The following is a 20,859-nucleotide window of genomic DNA, read 5'->3' as shown; positions in this document are numbered from 1 at the left end:
GCCTCAGAGTTGGAGGAGCCCCCGCAGGCAGACTGGCCAGTGGACGAGGGGTGGCGGGAGCAGGAGCTGAGGACACGTGGTCCTTCGAATCCACTGTGGCTGGCCTGGTCCTCTTCAGCAGCCTTGCCAGAGCACTCAAGCAGAACCATCTCTTCTGCACGTGGGTGGCCACACCCTAGGGTCCATGTCACCCCATCTGAGCATCGAAAGGCCCAGCCATCAGGGATCACCCAAGGGTCACCTTGCTTGCTCCTCGGTCAGCAGGGTCAAAGGTCAGCCCCTGAGGGCGCAGGGTAGATCAGATGCCCAGGATGCCGAGCCTACACAGCCAATGAAGGCACCTTTCGCTTCCTCACCCACCTGCCAGCCAGCCCTGGTCCAGGGCAGCAGGAACTAGGCTGGGCAGCCAGGATAGGACCATGCCAGAGCTGCGGAGGGGGTGGGCAAGTCAGCTTCACTGCATCAGGGAAGGAAGGTTGGGATATTTGGTTTGGTCTTGATTTTCTGGCTTTGAGACAGGGTCTTGCTGTAAGAGTTCAGGCTCGCCTTCAACTCACTAGGTATGTAGTCCAGGCTGGCTTCAAACTCCCAGTGATCTACCTGCCTCAGCCACCCAAATGCTGGAATTATAGGTGTATACTACCATGCCCAAAGTATTTTAGACACTGGAAGAAAAAGTTTTGAATTACAAGTGCTTTTTTAAAACTACAACTTACAGAAAAATTACACTTCACCTGTGCAAACTTCACCCATTCTGAACCTACCTTCTCGGAAGCAGGATGGTGCAAATCAGCTTCCTAACCCCCCACCCCACCCTCAGACTTGTTTGCTTTGGCAAGGCTAGGGTTAGAGCCCAGGGCCTCCCCAGGCAAGCAAGTCCTCTATGTCTGACCTACACCCAGCCCAAAGTAAGGCGCAGGTTGGCTGCTTCAGCAAAGCTCTTCTCTCAAAACAAACTGACACTCTACACAATGTAAGAAAATAGATTTTATTTACATTTTAACAAACTAGTTTGTTCTGTGTACCTGTTGTAAAGATGAAACCCCTAACAGAAGGCTTCTTTTTAGTCATTTCATACACTACCAGTTCTCAACCCACAGGGTAAAGTTCTGATTAACACCAAGCATTGTCCATGCAGCCTGCAGTGCTTCAAATGTAGGTGTCACAAATACAGTTTAAAACCGCTTTTTTTTTTTGGTACCGGGGATCGAGCTCTGGTCCTTGTGCTTGCACAGCAGGCAGGGAAACCACTGAGCCAAATCCCTGGCCCAAAAACCACTACTTTTAAAAGCAATTCTGAACTTAAAATGCTTTTGGTCAGGATGGATTTAACAGCTGCACTGGAGAACAGTTAACATCACATAGTGATGCACATGTTATGTGCACACACTTATGCGCAGCCTGCCACATACGAAAACGCAAGACTCAGTGCCTGGCAGAGTCAGTTAGGGTCCATGGTGAGAATGACTGCCTTGGGAAGGGAAGCCAGTGCAAACACGGGCCGTCCATGGGCACAGCCAACTCATCCGCATGGCATGAAGAGGCTGCTCAGTGCCTCCATGGGGCCTCCTGATCCTCTGCTGCTCCTAGTCAATGGGCAAGCCAGGGATGTCAGCACTATCCCAAGAGCTGCAGCGCTGCCACAGTGAAGACCTGAGGCTGGTGGTGGGACACAGGTGGACACTGTTCGGTGAGCTCCTTATGGAAAGAGGCGGGGCCTGGCCTGCACACCCACTGGTGATGATGAGGCTTCCTTCATGGAAGGCACTCCGACCCCTGCCACCCTCTCTGTGGGTAGACAAGGGGTTTCACTCTGCCTCTGAAGCAGGGTCAGGATGGGGAAGGCCAGACTGCCTGTGTTGTTGGAGCCCATCTTCCACGCTGCCTGTGAACATCAAGGCTCAGACCCCTGGTTTAGTGGTGGTTATGCATGGAGACTCGTGCTTCCCAGGGTGCCTGCAGACACCCCATGATGCCGTGTCAAGGTACATGCAGCACAGTGGTGACACCCCCGGAGACAGTCTGCTGCTGGGTGATGGCACTGACCTATGACCTCTAACTCACACCAAGTGGTCCTTTCCAGCAATTAAGCAGTGAAGCTTAATCAGGTCCTGGACCTCAAAGACCAGCAGGCAATGAGCATGGTGCATGTGCAGCATACTGGGTGCCCAGGCCACACCTCCTTCCTCAGCACCAGGGCTTCTGTTCCTCGTGTGAGCATTGTGTGTGCTTCTCATAAATGTGTGAGCTCCTGTGTGCAGTGACAACTCCACACCTGCTAAGGCCCGACAGCAAGCAGCACCAAGTGTCCATTCCTTTTTGGTGACTTCAGAGTTGTTTAAGAAAAGACACTGACAACGTGGAAAGGACCACTGGAGAGAAACAGCACACAGATCCACTGCATCCTGAGGTCAGGCGAGCGCTCATGGAACACTCTGATCCACGCTGTGCAGGACATAAGAAGATATTCACAGGGCCTGCCATCAACTGACTTTTCAAAACCAAACTGTGTTCCAAGTATTAAAATAATCAATTAGACATGCAGCATCACAAATAGCTGATGATTTTTAAATTTTAAACACATATATATGTGTGTGTGTATATATATATATATATATTTTTAAAAGATAAATTAAGCCAAGTGCAGTGGCACACACCTGTAGTCCTAGCTACACACAGGAGGCTGAGACAGGAGTGTCTCAAGTTTGAGGCCAACATGGGCAACTTAGTGAGACCTTGTCTTAAAAAAAAAAGGTTCATGAGCCGGAGATATAGCTCAGTGGTTTCGCCGCCGGCTGTGCAAGCACAAGGACCTGCGTTCGATCCCCAGTACCAAAAAAAAGGTTCAATCTCCAGCACTGCCAAATATAAAAATAAATTAAGATTACCTATCAAGCCTTGTATGTGAGAAACCTGCCTGGTCCCTGCCCCAGCCCCCCAATCAATGCACTTAGCTATCTGAGCATGACTGAAATATAACCCAATCTTGGATCAAAAAGTGACCTCAAACAATGATACCTAATGCCACGGACCACAACGTAACTCCACCGCACTCCTGGCTTCCCACTACATCTGCAGTGCAGCCCTGCCCTGCAGGGCCTTGGTGGCGAGCCCAGCCCTCTCTCTCAGCACACCAGCCTCCTCGGGGCACTGCTGGGCCTGTGCGTGCCTCAGTAGGAAGTGGCTGATGAAGAGCTTCAGGCCTTCCCGCAGCACACCCAGCTTTGGGTTGTCAGACACCCTGCAAGGGAATCATACAGATGACATCAGGACCAGGCTCATAAGCTCACACTGTGAGCAATGAAGAGAAAGCCAGTTTACTTTTACTCATTTGTTCTTTGTGGTACTTGGGATCAAACCTAGTGCCCGGGCCAGGCCAGGATAAGTGCTCTACCACTGAGCTGCATCCTCAGCCCCCAGTTTCCTTATAAATCTTTTTTGAGGCGGGGTCTTGTTATGTTGCTCAGGCTGGCCTCAAACTCTTGGGCTTGAACCATCATCCTGCCTCAGCCTCCTGAGACAAGAGATATGTGCCCTCACACCCAGTTTCTTTTTGAAGTAGAATTCTCAATTAAGACCTTCTTAAGGGCTGAGGACATGGCTCAGTGGTAGAAATGTTTGCCTCCCCTTTGTGAGGCCCTGGGTTCAAGGCCCAGCACTGCAAAACCTTAAAATACCATTACAAATCATTGTTAGTTTGCTCAGGAAAGTTTTATGGTTCTTAAATTTAATGCATATTAACTTACAGTTAAGACTGAAATGACTAAGCTATACATAAAGCGCAGGACTGCTTTGCAAACCACCAGGAGTGAACAGTCTTGTCTCCCCTTTACCATGCATGATGAGAACAAGCTAGGCACGTACCTTGAAAAAATTAGACTCAAGTCTTCAACTTCTGTTTCCATTAGCAGCACAGTTAACACTCTGCGTAAAAAGTGGACTCTGGGTTTGTCCAATTCACTGAATTCAACCACCTAGCCATCAGGAGACAGAAAATAAAGCACATTGATGTAGCCAGCTCTTCCAATGATCTGTGAGTGTAGGAAACTGGGGTAACATTTAGACTTGGCCTATGCCTCTATTTCCACTGTTAAAAATGAACAGCTAAAAAAAAAAAGCTGTGGGCAGCACGAAGTGCCACAGGAGCCCCTCCATGGCGGGCACTGGTCCTCAGCAGCGTGAGCCACGATTCCAGGACACAGCCTGACAGCCTGACAGCCAAACACAAAGCCTCTCCATTCCCGAAGCAACAATCCGCTGGGTACAGCTCCCTACACTTACACACCGGAGAGACTGAGTCATACATATAAATCTCTCTCCTAGAAAGCTAAACCCAGAGCTAACTCGACATTCAGCAGTGGGACAGGTCAATGTCCTATACTTACCCAGGGAATTCCACACAGAAGTGATAAAATTAGAGAAACTATAGGTATCAACATAGCTAATTTTAGTCGGCGTGGTGGTGCACCCCTGTAATCTCAGCACTCAGGAGCTGAGGCAGGAGGATTGTCATGAGTTCGAGGCCAGCCTGCAGTATATAGTGAGATTCTGTCTCAAAAAACAAAAACAAAAACAAAAACAAAAAACCAAACCCAAACAAAAAACAAAAAGGAGCGAAGAGACACTCAGGGTTAAATGTTGGTATGTGTGTGTGCGCGCGTGTAGCACAGCCCAGAGTGTCCCCAGACCTCTGTTCCCCATGAGTGAGCTCCCTCTGCACGGGTCCCGTCACCTGGGGACATCACCTATGGCACGGCCCATTCCATGCTGGGCTCCCCACACAAGCGAGCGGAAGGTAGGACGCAGTCCAATGACAAGAGGCCAATGTATTTTTCATGCTCATGAAGACTGAGCTCCCCCATTTTCAGGACGCAGGACCCCAAGCCCAGCACACACTGCAAGACTAGAGGAGATCCTGAGAGGATGCTCTGATGAGGGGCAGGAGGCGCAGGGCCGTACCTGTGGCCACCAAGCAGGCCGCCCCAGAGGTCAGAGCCACCTGTCTCTGCCATCCAGCCCCGACCCTCAGATTTCCCAAGATGCCACCCCCAGGCAGGACTGGCCACCTCGAACCCAGGTCTGTCTCACAATTCCACCATCCCCTCTAGGGCACATCTGGGTATCTGCAGTTCGTGGCTCCAAAGTCTCAAAACCCAGTGAGGGGTGGAGACGTCATTTCAAAATACCCTACTCTGAGGACCCAGCAACATGTCCTGACAATCCTACTTCACTGTTCCTCCTCCCCCAGTGACCTGATCAAGACTCCGGTGAGGGGCAGCACATTGGCCTCGGCCCAAAGCACGTTCACTTGGACCAGCAGTAAGCCCTTCACTGGCCTTACTTCACTAGGTAAATTCATTTCATGTGTTACTTTGGATATATTTTTTTTGGTACTGGGCATTGAACTTAGGTCCTTGCACTTGTGAGGCAGGCGGTGGAACCACTGAGCTAAATCCCAGGCCCTCTTTGGATATTTTTACAATGGCTGACACTGAAAAGTTTTCAGAACCTCAGGAAATGTGTTTTTCTTTTTTGGTACCGGGGATCAAACTCAGGACCTTGTGCTTGCAAGGCAGGCGCCAGAACCACTGAGCTAAATCCCCAGCCCAGGAAATGTGTTTTCTTAAAGTGCCAAATACAAACAATTACATTAACATTTCATTGCTTTAAATAATTTCATGCATCATACAAACCTTTAAAATGGAAAGTGGAAGAGACTTTGTCTTCAATAAGTGCGCCACCAGTTGAACCAAATTCAAGAAATTGGTGGCTGGCAAATTTTCTAAGTCCCGAAATTTGTCCCATATGCTGAACTGGAAAGTCATCTGGTAACCAGTTACAAAGAAGAATAAAGATAAAACAAATATTAATGGAAGTAAAAAACCAAATAAGCACTAATACAATTGTAGTGGGGGACCTCAAGACCCCACTGTCACAAATAGATCATCTAGACAAAAAAATTAACAATGAAATTTTAGAACTGAACCAAGCTATTGAACAAATGGACTTAATAGATGTTTACAGAGTGTTTCACCCCACAAAATTGGAAAACACATTCTTTTTGGCTGCACACGGGTCATTTTCCAAAACAGACCAGATGCTAGCTCACAGGTCATGTATAAGTAAATGTAAAAGAACTGAAGTTACCCCCGTATATTATCAGACCATACCACAATAAAATTGGAGGTCAATAACATAAGAAACCGCAAAACTCCCACAAACACATGGAAATTGAATAACACCCTCAACAACCAATGGGTCACAGAGGAAATTAAAGAAGAAATTAGACAGTTTCTACAAGTAAATGACAATGCCAGTACAACATACAGGAATCTATGCGACACAATGAAAAGCAGTTCTACAGGGCAAATTCATAGCAGTCAATGCCCATATTAGGAAAAGAGAGAACTCAGATAAATAACCTAATGCAGAACCTCAAGCTCCTAGAAAAAGAGCCTAACAAATCCAAAGCTCGTACAAGAAAGGAAATTATAAAGATCAAAGCAGAAATCAATGCAAAGGAGACTAAGGGAACAATACAAAAAATTCACTGCTGAATTCTATAAAACATTTAAAGAAGAACTATCCCCATTACTCTTTAAACTCAACAAGGAAATAAGAAGCAAGGCTTTCAAGTTCATTTCTGGAAGCAAGTGTTACTTTGATTCTAAAACCAGGGAAAAACCCAACCCCAAAAGAGAACTACAGACCAATCTCCCTAATGAACATAGATACAAAAATCCTCAACAAGATACTGGCAAACAGAATACAGAGGGTCATCAAGAAGATCATACACCCTGACCAAGTCGGATTTATCCCAGGGATGCAAGGATGGTTCAACATTCATAAATCAATAAATGCAATACACTATATTAACAGAGTCAAGGACAAAAACCATACAATCATCTCAACAGATGCAGAAAAGGCATTTGACAAAATCCAACACCCATTCACGATAAAAACCCTACAGAAAATTGGAATAGGTCTTTATCTCAACCTGATTAAGTCTATCTATGAAAAACCAACAGCCAACATCATACTAAATGGTCAAAAACTGAAAACTTTCACACTAAAATCAGGAACAAGACAAGGATGCCCACTATCATCACTCCTGTTCAATATAGTTCTGGGAACATTAGCCACAGCAATTAGAAAAGAGAAAGAAATAAAACGAATAAAGATAGGAAAGGAAGAAGTTAAATTGTCATTATTTGCTGACAATATGATACTTTACATAGAAAGACCCAAAAAACTTGGCCAAAAGACCTCTAGACCTAATTGACAGATTTAGTAGAGTAGCTGGATATAAGGTCAACATTCAAAAAACAATAGCCTTCTTGTACACAAATAGACTCATTGAGAAAGAAATTCGGGAAATAATTCCTTTTACAATAGCATCCAAAAAAATGAAATATCTAGAATCAACTTAACAAAGGAAGCAAAAGACCTCTACACTGAAAATTACAGCACTCTGAAAAAGGAGATCAAGGAGGATATAAGAAAATGGAAAGACATTCCTTCCTCCTGGGTAGGAAGAACCAATATAGTGAAAATGGCTATACTTCCAAAACTACTATACAAATTCAATGCAACCTCAATTGAAATTCCAATGATATACGTCACAGAACTAGAGAAAACAATCTAAAAATTCATTTGGAACCAGAAGAGACCTAGAATAACAAAAGCAACTCTAGGCAACCGAGACATGGCTGGGGGTATCACAATCCCCAACTTGAAACTATACTACAAAGCTACTGTGATAAAAACAGCATGGTACTGGCAAAGAAACAGATCCGAGGATCAGAAACAACTTCAGACATACTCAGCCACCTCATCTTTGACAAAGGAGCCAACCACCTTCATTGGAGGAAAGATAGCCTATTTAATAAATGATGATGGAAAAACTGGATTTCAACCTGCCAAAGATTAAGCCTAGACCCATACCTATCACCATGCACTAAACTAAGATCAAAGTGGATTAAAGATCTAAATATTAAGACAGAAACACTAAACTTGTTGGAAGATAAGTTAGGTAGAACTCTTGAAGACATTGGCATAGGAAAAGACTATGTACAAAACTTCAGTAGCATGGGAACTAGTGCAAAGAATCAACAACTGGGATCTCATCTTATTAAAAAGCTTCTGTGCTGCAAGAGAAACCACCAGCAGAAACAAGAGACAACCTACAATGTGGGAAAAAATTTTTAGCAGCTGTACCTCAGACAAAGGACTACTATCTAGAATATATAAAGAATTGAAAAAAATCAGACCCCCCCAAATTCAAAGACCCAATTCAAAAATGGGCATCTGAAATGAACAGACATTTCTCAGACAAAGAAGTAGAAACTTGCGCAAGCGCAAGGACACAAGTTCAATCCCCGGTTCCAAAAAAAAAAAAGTAAAAATAGCAAATAAACATATGAAAAAATGTTCAACATCACTGGTCATTCGAGAGATGCAGATGAAAACAACACTGAGATTCCACCTCACCCCACAAAGAATGGCTGCTATCATGAAATCAACCAATAACAAATGCTGACGGGGGTGTGGGGAGAAAGGAACCCTTCTCCGTTGTTGGTGGGAGTGCAGACTGGTGCAACCACTGTGGAAATCAGTATGGAGATAGCTCAAAGAACTAGGACTAGAGGTCCCATTTGACCCAGCTATTCCTCTGCTGGTTATCTTCCCAAAAGAATTAAAAGAATCATACCACAGTGACATATGTGCACCTATGTTTTTAGCAGCACAGTTTGTAATAGCTAAGGTTTGGAAACAGCCCAAGTGCCCATCAACTGGAAACTGGATAAAGACCATGTGGGGTTGTTTTTTTTTATAAAATGGGGTACTACTCAGCCATAAAGAACGAGAAACTAGAGACATTTATAGCTAAATGGATCCATATTGAGGCCATACTCTTAAGTGAAATAAATAGAACACACATGTGTAAATACTGAATAGTTTCCCTAGGGTGAGAAACTTAAAGTGTAAATAAGGATTAAAATGAGTAACTGATAATTTGAAACAGGAAAAGGTCCAAAGGTGTAGGGGTGGTGGGAGGAGAAGGGGAAAGGAAAGAAGGGAAAGGAAGAATTATGAGAAAAGAAAAAAAAATGGAAATGAAGTCTATGTAAATAGGGAAGGGTGGAGCGGGTAAAGGGCACACAGGTAATGGGGAAAAAATAAGAACCAAGATACATCATGTACAGGTACAAGCACCCAATGATAAATGTAAATCTATTATATACCTAAAATGTACCAATAAAAGAATTAAAAAAAAAAAAAGAATAAAGTTCAAGTGTAATAATTATTAGAATAAACCATTAAGAACGTAGTCAACAGGTACTCTACTTCTTATTCACTTATTTCTTTCTTTGTTTTTGGTACCTTGTGCTTGCGAGGCAGGCCGTGGAAGCACTGAGCTAAATCCCTGGCCCTTATTCATTTATTTCTAATATCCTAAAATTACAACTTTTAGGGAAAGGAACTCCACTGTCCTCTCCTCTAGACAGGACTGGATACAGCTTCACTGGCGTTGTCCTCCTGCTGCCTCCCTTGTCTAATTAAGTTACCACAAAGCACCTAGAGAGAGGATGTCCCTGCTCCAGCTTCAGGGGTTGGTGTGTTAACAGTGCTACAGGTGTTCATCTTGCCTGGCCATGACACTGCACATGTCTATGACAGAACAAGGTGACCACCTTCACTGTCTCCACCCCTCCATGTAGGTGGGCCTGGCTACCCCTAGGGAGCCCCTGTGGTCAGGACGCTGATGTTCTGGCCGTGAGCAGGGTACAGGTTACCTGGAATCTCCTCTCATATCCGCAGAACTTGCTGGCCAAGAAGGCGTAGAAAGGGTTGTAGGTTTTCTCCTGCAGGCAGCAGTCCATGAGCACGTGGACAATCTCTCGCTCCTGCTGGTCCTTCAGCCCAAGCCTGTGCATAGGAGTAGCCAGCCCAAGTGAAATCTCTTATAGAGGCCTTAAAAGGAGGTAGTGGCAGCCACAGGCAGGGCCACAGCTGACTCTAGCTGGCCTGGCAGTGTTTTTTCCAATATGGCAAAATGTTGGAGGGCACAACATGACCCACAAATTCTATGCCAGCCACGAAAGCCTATGACTGGAGCCCATTAGCAGGACTCAACCATTTAGGACTCAACCTAAATTCAGGTTCTGGCTGAGGCATACTTATAGTGAAATACACCATTGTGGGTATGCACAAGCCACAGGGTCAGAAACCACCACTTAAATGGAAATAAAAGTTCCACTGCACCAAACCAGAGCCCCTCTGCAGCCAGAATTCCCCCAGGCTATCACCAGTCTATCTTGTCCCTCTAGCTCCAACTCTGCCAGAATGTCACACGAACAGCCATAAGGTGATCACCATGGCCCTGAGGATCCTGGTCCCTCGTCCTATAATGCACAACGCACCCCCCATCCCCCAGCTTCTTCATCCTCCACGAGTCAGGGCCATGAGGGGTGTGTGCAGTTTCTGGGGATTATAAGTAACTCTGCTATCTGTGTGTGTGTATGCTGGAGATGGAAGCCAAGGGCCTCATGCCGACGCTAAGCAAGCTCACTACCACTAAGCTACATCCCAGCCCAGCTGAAGAGCGAGATGAATAAAAATAGGAGGAAAGGCATTGTTAATAAACATCAGGTTTTGGTTTTGGTTTTTTTGAGACAGGGTCTTGCTATACAGTTCAGACTGGCCTTCTTGAACACATGGTGATCCTCCTGCCTTTGCCTCCCGGGGAACAGTGAAAGAAGGGCTTCCTGGGACACAGGCCAGGTGAATCCACACTCCCTGCAGTGCAGCTGCATGGAAGTGGGCTCATCAGGACCCAGGAGCATTGGTATATGGCCAAGTATAGACAGGCAGAGGACTTGGGGCTTCCAGCCAGCAAGATCCTAGGGCTCAGAAGAGCCCACCCTCCCTGCCCTGAATCCCAGTGCCAACTGTTTTCCTCATATTTCCTTCTCCGTCTGAAGCACATAAAAGAAAATGACATCACACTGTTTAGAAGTATTTTGTAGAGGTATGCAGGTATCTAAAAAATTTTATCACAACTAATTATAAATGTTTTCAGTATCAGAAGGAAGGCAGGCATGGGGATCCTAGCACTTGGGGAGGCCAAGGAGGAGGATCACAAGTTCAAGCTCAGCCTAGGGAACTTAGCGACTTTATTGAGAACTTCTCAAAATAAAAAGCATGAAAGGGTTGGGAGACAGCTAAGTGGGAAGGCCCAGAATTCAATCCCCAGTTCCATCAAAAAAGAGAAAGAAAAAAGTCAGAATGCTAATTTTACTATGAAGGTTTCTAGATCTCCAAGCAGCTCTAGATAACCACCACCCACTGGGATAGTACCTGGTGTCCGAGCCCTCAAATCTTGGTACACTGCTGGGGACCTACCAGGAGCTCAGCAGGGATGCACGGCCCCCCAGGGACAGAACAGGAAAAGCCCTGTTACCCAGTCATCCAAGCACACACACCAGATAACATCTAATTTTTAACAGGTGGAGATGTTCACACAAATGCCTACTTGAGCAGCTTTTCAAAGGCGTCCAGAAAATCCTCGCTGGTCATCACTGTGCAGAATATGTTCCTCCTGACATCTGTGTTCATCCTCTGCTTCCGGGCAAGCTCCAGCATCTTTGCGCTCACCTGGGGAGAGTGCAGGCCCCGCCAAGTCTGGACACCTGTTTCCAGAGGTGCACCACACTGGGCCTGGCCCTGTGAGCAGCCCCACCCCAGGGAAACAGCTCAAGAAAAGCCCAGGGGAATGGAGATTGCGCAGGACTAGCTCAGAGGTGAGGTCCAGACAAGTGGCGGCTGCTGAATATGGGGAGCCAGAGCCACCAAGGGTGACCAGGGACAAGCCAGGAGAGGCCATGAGGGGAAGAGGAGGATATCTGGGCCATGTGTGGGCGTCAGCTAATGGGGTGGAACCCAACTAATGGACTGGGCAACAACACACATCTCGTCTCATGAATGGGCATCTGGGAGGTGAGCATTTGACTTCCACTCCACTCCAAGAACTTTGTACTATGTGTTTTGGGACCTTCAATAATTCTTTAAGGTGCCAGGCATGGTGGTGCATGCCTGTAATCCCAGCACTCCAGAGGTAGAGGCAGGAGGATTGGTGCATGATGGAGGCCAGCCTGGGCTACACAGTGCGTTCAAGGCCAGCCTGGAATACAAAGCAAGACCCTGTCTCAAAAACAAACAAACAAAAGAATTCTTTAAGGAGAAACACCAAAAGCTGAATAAATAGTACCTTTTTGTTATGTTTTAAGATGGGGCCTCAGTGTATCACCCAGGTGGCCTTGAACTCCTGTGCTTAGGTGAACTCCTGTGCCTCTCCCCCAGAGTAGCTTGGACTGCACGTAGGCACTCCTGCACCTGCTTTAAATTGGGTCTTCCTCAGCACCAGCCATTTCCACAAAGCCTTTCATATCTGTACCCACGCAGGAGCGATCTAGAGCTCCTCCAGTGAGAGCTGGACATAGACGAGGCAGCCCGAGCCTTACCGTCCCTGCAAGTGGCTTCTGTGGGGCTGCATGACGACTGTTGTCGATCATTGGGGCCCCGCTCCATGCAGACCCCACGATCCACCAACGACCGGTCTGCTCAGCCTTCAAGATGCCATCCCAGGAGATTCGGAGCTGAGTCTCGGAGCCAGAGCCAGCGCTGCGCACCTGGTGAGGAAAAGCCCAGGTGAGAACTTCCTCAGCCACATTCTGTGTGCTCCCTGTAAGCCCCAGTGTTGATGGCAGCACTTCTCTGGTATATGAGAATGTCGAGGTCCATGGGACTGCTGGCTGGCCTGCCTGGGACAATGCTAGAACAAGCAGGAAGACCCCCGCATTTTGTCCATGTGAGGGACAAACCCATGTCCATGGAAAGTTGTCGTGAAAGAACCTGACATCCACCATGGTCTTGGTGATAGGAGCCTGGCTCTGCCAGAGCTGACGCCATAAGACAAAGGCTCAGTGAGGCCCACCCACTGCTCTCCTGGGCCCAGGTGGGGCCTGGCTGCTCAGGGAGCCTCCAGGGGACCTAATGCACCACCTGTGTCCAACAACCCATACCATGCTACGGCGCAGGTGGGTGGCCAGAGCCACACCTCACCAAGGAAAACCCACAGCTCCCACCTCAGACTCCTGGACTTGGGTCGTGGCCCCGCCCTGCTGATACTGCTGTTCCCTCATTTTCTCAGTGGGCCCATGTGACCCAGAGGCTTGAGACAGACCAGAGTGGACAAACACTGACCAGTGCCCTCTGCAGCTTCCTCAGCCTCTCCACTGGCTCAGGGTCATAGCCTGGGATCTTGCGCATGTCGTTGTTCTTTAATGCCAGCATTGTCTCCAACATAAACCGAATCTTTAAAGAAAACAAGGAAAAATAAAACCCAGTCATCCCAAGTCATCTACACAGCTGATAACTCAACTTGTAGACGTCCAGGTTTTGATTTTACTATTTCAAAAGCAGAGTTCAGTGTCTTTCCAGATCTCCACAGTCCCTACATGCCCTCCTGTCTACCTGAAGGGGCACTGGCCCTCCCCTTCCCTCAGCCTGCTTCCCACTAAGCCGGGTCACTTTGGACTCCTGCAACACTCCTCCCTCCTCAGTCCACACTGCAGCAGAAAGGTCACAAAAAGGGAGCATCCACAGGTTGAGCACTGGGTAGGGCCTCCAGGTGCTCAGGATAATCCCCTGCCCCAGCCCGAGTGTGCCCCCACCCCCAACAAGCTGCATCCCTGCTTCCGTTGGGGCCCCTCGGGTAGGTCCACACCTCTTATCCTCAGAAAAGCAAACAAGGTCAAAGGTAAGAGGCCCTGTTTTATAGGTGGAGAAACTGAGGCTGGCAAGATGCAGGCTCTGCTGCTGTCCAGGAGCAGAGCCACACATCCAGGCAAAGCCAGAAGTTGACACCCAGGTAGGGCCCGGGGCCTTCACAGTAGCATTTTTCTGAATGAGTAAATGTTAAGGGGGCTGACTTTTAAATTCATAAAATATTGCTGGGCGTGGTGGTGCACGCCTGTAATCCCAGCACTTGGGAGGCTGAGACAGGAGGATTGCCACAAGTTTGAGTTTCAGTCCAGCCGGGACTACACAGTGAGTTCAAGACCAGCCTAGACTACACAAGACCCTGTCTCAAAAAAACCTAAGAAGAAATAAATAAAAACTCACAGAATATTGACCTGGGTTGTTAGTAAATAAACAAGGTGAGCTCCCAGATTAAAGATGAACTACAGCTAGGGGTGGTGGCACACACTCACTCGTAATCCCAGCTCTTCTGGAGGCAAGAGTTGGGGGGTCAAAGCTCAAGCACAGCCTGGGCCACACAGCAAGACTCTGTCTCAAAATAAAATACAGAGGGCTGGGGATGTAGCTCAGCACTGCCTAGGTTCAATCCCTGTCCCAACACCACAGAAAAAGATAGGACCAGAGAAGCAGCTAAGGCCGGGTATGGCTAAGGAGACCCGGAATCGTGAGGAAATGAAGAGTAACATTTACCCTACACACTTAGTTTTTTTAAGCTCTGGCAAGTCTGTGTCAAGTGACCCTCGTACCCTGGTCTGGTCCTGAAACTTGCTGCCTGTGGTGCTGGCTTTGGCCTGGGCCTCGGCGATCAACTCCTTAAGTGATAAAGCATTGTCTTTTCTCAGCGAGAAGCCCACGTTCTTCAGCATCAACAGAATCAGCTCGATGTCTTTTTCCGTGAAAGTTCCTATCAGTTTCCTCAAAATGTCAAAGACAAGGAGCGACTGGACCACGTGGAAGTTGTACAAGTGGGCGACGATGGTGACCAGGTTGTCGCACTCCTTCCCCTCGCCTCCCTTTCCGTAGGCATCATCAAACCTCCTCACCACGCCTTCCAGGAAGCACGCGCCAACCTGGACGGGCAACAGAGGTGCATCATCACACTGTCACTGGGACTTCTGCTTCAAACCGAGCGCTTCTAAACTAACAAGAAACCTGTACATGCACGCGAGGCAGGATATGCACTAGATGGGGCAGGACAGCCACTCCTAGGAGGCACAGCCTGCAGCGACTCCAGTATGATTTCCAGGGATTACAGATGATGACAAAACACTACAGGGTAAGCAACAACATGGATGACTTCCTTGGTGCTCAAACCTACACTGTAAGGACACCCTCTGGGCTCTGAGCTCAAGAACAAAGTGGTATTTTTTTGGCCAGCAGCCACGGTGCTTGCTTAGAAAAATAAACTTAAAAAACCCCCACAAATGTAAAAAATGTTGTCAAAGACTACCCATATCTCTAAAATGCTCTCTACCCAATACCACTCATTTTTCAGAAGCCTTTTCCCGAGTTTTCCTCTAAGTTAGTTTCTTACGAGGAAGTGATACAAGTGACATCCAAAGTTCAAAAATGACAACACATCCTCAAGCGGCATCCCAGGCTCCAAAGAGGCAGGTACTTCATCCCTGAGCTCACATGGGTGGCACGTGAGCTCTCAACTTCACACAGGGGGTCCGTACCCCGTCACACATGTGCCCCTCAGGAGACCAGCAGGTTAAGCCAGGATGCGGCTGAGGGCCCAGGACCGGGCCAGGACCAGGACCTAGAATGGGCCTCGGGGAGCCAGGCAAGGTCACCGGGGTGTCATCTTGGTCCTGCTCTGGCACATCCTGTTCCACTTGCCCACATGTGTACTGGGTCAGGATCTTCCGAAGCAGGCGGTCCTGGGCAGGTTCACAACCATCTCTTTTTCCTCTGCAAAACAGAGCTGATGAAAGCCAAAAGCTGAAATGGTGGGCCAGAGATTTGGCTCAGTGTACCGACAATTAAAAAAAAAGAGAGAAATGGTAATTATCAGTTCTTTTAGGGTACCGGGGATCGAACTTGGGTCCTTGCACTTGCAAGGCAGGCGGCGGAACCGCTGAGCTCCATCCCGGCCCACTCGGTAATCGTCAGTTCTGCGGGTGTAACAGTCCCGTCACCATTTTCTCTTCAACCTCAGCTCAAACTGAGGCTAGAGGGAGGAGACGACAAGAGGGACACCGGTGACACGAAGCGACACCGACAGTCCTGCCAGGAGACAACAGCTTGAATAAGCAGCGAGGGTGGACTGGGCACGAAGCGCCTGGGCAGCAGCGCGAGCCCAGCAGACTGGCGGGCGTGGCCTGCTGCTGGACATGACAGAGAAGTGGCCCTGCTTCCCAGGTGTCTGGTGGTCTGGGCAACCCGAAAATACCCAAGGCGAAGCAGGAGAGGGGCTGGATAAAACGTGCTGAACTCTTACTGGGCCAAGGGGCATCAGGCAACTTGCATGAACAATGGAGAGCGCTCCAGGAGGGTGAGCTCTGCCAGGCAGGCTGGGGCATGACAGGGACTGGCACTCAGCATTTAGGGTTGCAAAAATTAACAGCGGGAGGATTTAGAAAAAGGCCACAGATCAGCAGAGGCAGCTGACTTCCGGGAAGCCCGCTCCCATACGCTGGACATACTCTCTTTATTATTTATAGGCCAAATAAACTCAACTTATAAATTCCCAATTCAAGCCCCTTCACTAAATATAAACCTGAAGACTCTAACTCCTAGTATGACTATCTTAGCAAGGAAATTTCAGGCACAACACACACACACACACACACTCTCACCCTTTTAGGGGTGCTGAAGGTTGAACCCAGGACCAAAGTGCTCTATCACTGAGCTATGTCCTTAACTTACAGGGATTCCCCCTACACAAGGCATTTTCAACACACAGAATTATTTATGGCAAAATGTTAAAATCTATGTTTCCAAATTACACATTACAGTATACTAAAAATATGAAAATTCAATTGCTAAAACTACTTAAACATGTACATTAATTGAAGTAAGAACGCTAACATAAATTTGCACAGATACATTTAGTGACTTGTAGAACCAATCCAGCAGTTGCTACTGTGGCTGTTAGCACATTTTTCCTCTGTGAATTCCTGTAAGGGTATTTTTCTCAGTACAGCACTGAAACAAGTTTAATGGAACAGGCATCCTGAGAGCTCATCACACCTGGCAGAAGTTTTAGTGAATGCCATTAGCTAATGACTTCCCCTCAGAACAAGTCATCTCATTGTCCTTTGTGCTATTAGCAAAGGTCTAAATGAGAAGTAGGACCAATAATCTCATGTTTTCAAATCAAGTAAATTCCTGATGTGCTGCAGACAGAGTCTATGACTTTTCCATAATTCATTAAAATACTGTCTATACTAAAATCATGTTCATTAAGTCACTTAAGTGTGATCTAAGAGGATGGGGAAGTACTAAGCTGGTCACATGCAGCACTGAATTACAGCAATCATGGGCACCAGGAAATCTGTCCAGGGTTCCATTATGCTCGGTAATGGCCAGAAAATGGACTTGTGTTCATGTGGGAAAACCAGTATGGATATCTGAATTTAAAAAGAAAAATCACTCCAAAAGAGCGAGTCCCATGGTGGCTGGTGCATTTTCCACCAGAGATCAGGAGGTACTGAGCAGTCCTGTGCCCAGAAACCATGGGTCTAGACCGCCTTCCTCCTGCCCGGTTTCCTGTGTCTGCAAGTCTTATAGCCTCTCATCTTTCCAAACATTACCATGATGAGACCACTGCTACATAAGAAAAACGGGGTTCAGAGGACTAGAACAGCAGCTAAACCTGCAGTGGAGGGAAAAGCTGGCCAGGGAAGGGGAGGAAGAGCAGAAACTCAGCAGGAGCATCTCCTTCCCTATGAGAAGCAGGTGAACATCTAAGTGACAGGGCAGACTGTGGGCTGGCCCCTTCCCTATACCTGTCACAGGTGCTAAGTGACACTCTTGAACCCTGAGATGTGCTAGTACCTCGATTCCGACTGTGTGGTGGAGAATGCTGACCAGGAGGATGTGCTCCATCATTAGCCGGCTGGGCATGGCTGAGGAGGTGACACAGGCATCCATGAGGGTGGCAGTCAGCATATCGCTCATGTCCTTCCTGCTGTGGGCCATGTACAGCTCCTCCAGCTGCCCACTTATAAACGCCATGTTGGGCTCACTCAGCCTGCAGAGGGATGTGAACATGGACAGCAACAGTGCTTCACACTAGGGACCATTTTCTAGTTCAACTAAAAACTGAGAACTTACCAATACCATCAATATACCCTACTTTATGTACTTCTGGCCCAGGAAAAACTCTTATCTTGCCACAATAACTCAGTGTACAGTGGCCATCACCACTTAATACTCTGCAATTCCGAAATAACTGTCTTTAGCTGACATGCAGCCAGTGAAGCGCACTCTGGATTCTCAGTAAGTCTGCAAGAACTTACATGAGGGCACCCTCCAGGTTCCCTGATCTGCTATCCCAAGATAAGGGCCATCCTTAGGTAGTGTTGCTAGGAAAAATGCTAACTTCCCCATTTCTTAAGTGGCACAAACATCCTGGCTTCCTACACTGAGCACACCTTCAGGGGAGGATGAGCAGACTGTTTGAGAAAGATGACCCACAGTGTACCCATGCTTATACTGAACTGACCCTCTAAACAGCACACCACTATGTGATAAAATTCCAGCATATTCCACAAAAAGTCTGTTTAGGTTTTAATTATAAAGAAGTATAAAACAACACAAGGGTAAAGAGGGGTGAGTGAAACATAAAGGGATGGCACAAGAGCCTGGTGGGGATGGAAGAGTTCTACACAAATCTTTGTGATAAAATTGCACAGAATTTTATACACACACACACACACAGACCAAAATCAGAACAAGTTCTGGGGGTTGTGTGTCATCTCCCCACTGTTTTTAATTGTATCCTAGCCACAGAAGATGTTACTAACTGGGGGAACCAGGTGGTGACATGCAGGTCTTCGGTATGAACCTGGAATTATTTCTGAATAATAAGTTAAACAACAAAAAAGCAATACATACTTGAAACTTGGGAAAACCAGGTAAGGTGCTGGAAGTCAGGGTAGAGGTCACCTTTACAGGGCTCAAGGAAGAGGCATGTGGGGATTCTGAGGGAGGGTAACAGAAGAACTGCAGAAGGGTGTTGGGGGATGAGGTCTTGTCTAAGCAGCTTCCAATCAAACTTCTGGACAATAAGAAACACAGATGTGAGTAGTGACCAGGGGGATGGAAGACCACATTCCCCACTGTTCCTGGGGTGACACAGAAGCCCTGCCCTTTCCTTCGAGCTCCTCACAGTAACCACATGAGCCCAGGGAGCTGTCTTCAGACACTGAGCAGACTCACAGTACCCAACAGCTGGGTGCTATCTCCCTCTCAAGGTATGGGTCTGGATGCATCAGAACAGGAACTTAAAGGATCCCAAAGTGCCTAGTACTGTAATTCTGGGTCAGTGTGTTTTCTGACGCACACCGCCTCTTGAAGGGGTGGAACTATGGAAGGTTACCTGTTAATGAGGCCTTTCACCTGCTTCTTCAGCCTTTCCAGTTCCACCTTCTTGCGGACATCCACTGTCTCCTGGATACACCTCACCTGAGATGGGATGTACTTTTCACTATTCTCACAAAGACTCTCCTTGAAAAGAGAGGAATAAATTGCAAATAACTGACCCTGGCCAAATCCCATTTCCCCGCCTAGCTTTATGCACATTTAAACAGTGAAATCCCAGGAACTCTCTGCTGCTCTTCTGACCACTGCTGTTTATACAGGAGGGGCATACTGGGAGCTCAGGAGGCTCCGGAAGGCCCTGTTCCTACTCCAGCCCAAACACTGCACAGTGTGTTCTGCTCCCCACTATTTTGGAGGACCTGGCACTATACCTGATGGCTTGTGTTCTCAACCTCCGAACTCTCATGTTTCAAATCTTCATCTTTTGCAAAACGGACTCTCTTCCTCCCCCTCGTCTCCCGCGCTCCGCCTTCTACTCCTCCCCCGGGTTCTGGGTCTACACTGTCGTCTGCGTCCTCCACATTTTCGACCTCATCCTCTGAGGGGTGGGCTTCCCCCTCCAAGTCCTCCTCGCTTTCGCGCTCGGAGTCAACGTCGAGGTTGCTGTCGCTATCCGGGGGTATTTCGTCTTCGCCACTCTCCTCTTCCTCTTCGTCCTCCTCCCCGCTGCTCTCGTACAGGCCGCTGCCGCCTGCTCCGGGTTCCAGGGCCCCCAAGATGTAGTCCAGCCCGTCGCGCGCGAAGCTCAGCGGCACGGAGCTGCCGTCGCCCTTCTTCCTGCGCTTGTTCAGGCCGAGGCAGCGCTCCAGCTTCCGGATCTCGCGGTCCTCCTCCTCGTTGGCCGCTAGCAGAGCCCGCTTCCGGGCGGTGGCCGAGGGTTCGGTCTTCCTTGGGCGAGCCTCGGCCTTGAGAGAGGGACCTTTAGTCCGGGTAGCCTTGGCCTTACTGTGGGCCGAGGGCGCTGAGGCCGGGGGAGCCTTAGGCTTAGCCGGGGAAGTCTTGACTTTGGCTTTGCAATGGGACGGGGCGGCCTCGGCCTCTCGGGCCCTGCTGGGCGGGCGGGCGCTCCCTTCCTCTCTAGCTGGCCCCGGTCCCCCCGCCCGCTGCAGGCGGCGCGCCTTCCGCAGCTGCCGCTTCTCCCTTCGCAGCTCCTTTCGGCTCTTCCTCCCTATCGGCCTGGAGCTCACTGCGGCGCCGCGCCCCTCAAAGCCCCCGGGAGCCTCGGCCTCGGAGGTGGCCCGCACGAACCCCTCCACGGCCAGCTTGAGCCGTTTCAGAGCTCCCTCCCCGCCGAGGCCGTCACTGCCGCGTTTCAGGCGGGTTCCACGCCTGCGGCCACGCCGTACCAACTTCAAGGACGCCACCATCTTTGGGGAAGCGCTGGCGCTCGACTTCCGGGTGGGGCGGGACTTCCGGACGAGCACGATGGCTAGGTAGCGCTGGGCGAGCGGCACCCCCTGCTGGCCGGAGGGCGACAGTAGCGGA

At 48.4% G+C, this 20,859-nt stretch overlaps 1 protein-coding gene across 3 annotated transcripts; it reads right to left on the bottom strand.

Annotated features, from left to right (window-relative positions):
- Nucleotides 1–974: 974 nt before the first annotated feature.
- Nucleotides 975–20,767, bottom strand: Nom1 (nucleolar protein with MIF4G domain 1). Of its 3 annotated transcripts, XM_004860327.3 has the most exons (12): nt 19,746–20,767; nt 19,373–19,500; nt 17,827–18,022; nt 14,571–14,894; nt 13,267–13,377; nt 12,525–12,692; nt 11,537–11,658; nt 9,798–9,930; nt 5,694–5,825; nt 3,865–3,974; nt 3,019–3,241; nt 975–2,445 (listed from the first exon to the last, which is right to left on the bottom strand). In XM_004860327.3, the coding sequence occupies exons 1-11, from the start codon at nt 20,739–20,741 to the stop codon at nt 3,067–3,069; spliced, it is 2,595 nt and encodes an 864-aa protein (XP_004860384.1). In that variant the 5' UTR covers nt 20,742–20,767; the 3' UTR covers nt 975–2,445; nt 3,019–3,066. The 3 variants fall into 3 exon arrangements, with proteins under 3 accessions (XP_004860384.1, XP_021096484.1, XP_012933505.1); XM_021240825.2 differs by having other exon boundaries at nt 975–3,241; XM_013078051.3 differs by having other exon boundaries at nt 975–3,241; nt 19,373–19,458.
- Nucleotides 20,768–20,859: the final 92 nt, after the last annotated feature.

The sequence above is a fragment of the Heterocephalus glaber genome, unplaced genomic scaffold, assembly GCF_053883595.1.
Source record: "Heterocephalus glaber isolate CG9 unplaced genomic scaffold, H.glaber_assembly_v1.0 deba00000818, whole genome shotgun sequence".
Taxonomy (NCBI): Eukaryota; Metazoa; Chordata; class Mammalia; order Rodentia; family Bathyergidae; genus Heterocephalus; species Heterocephalus glaber.
This window is presented reverse-complemented; position numbering and strand designations above follow the sequence as displayed.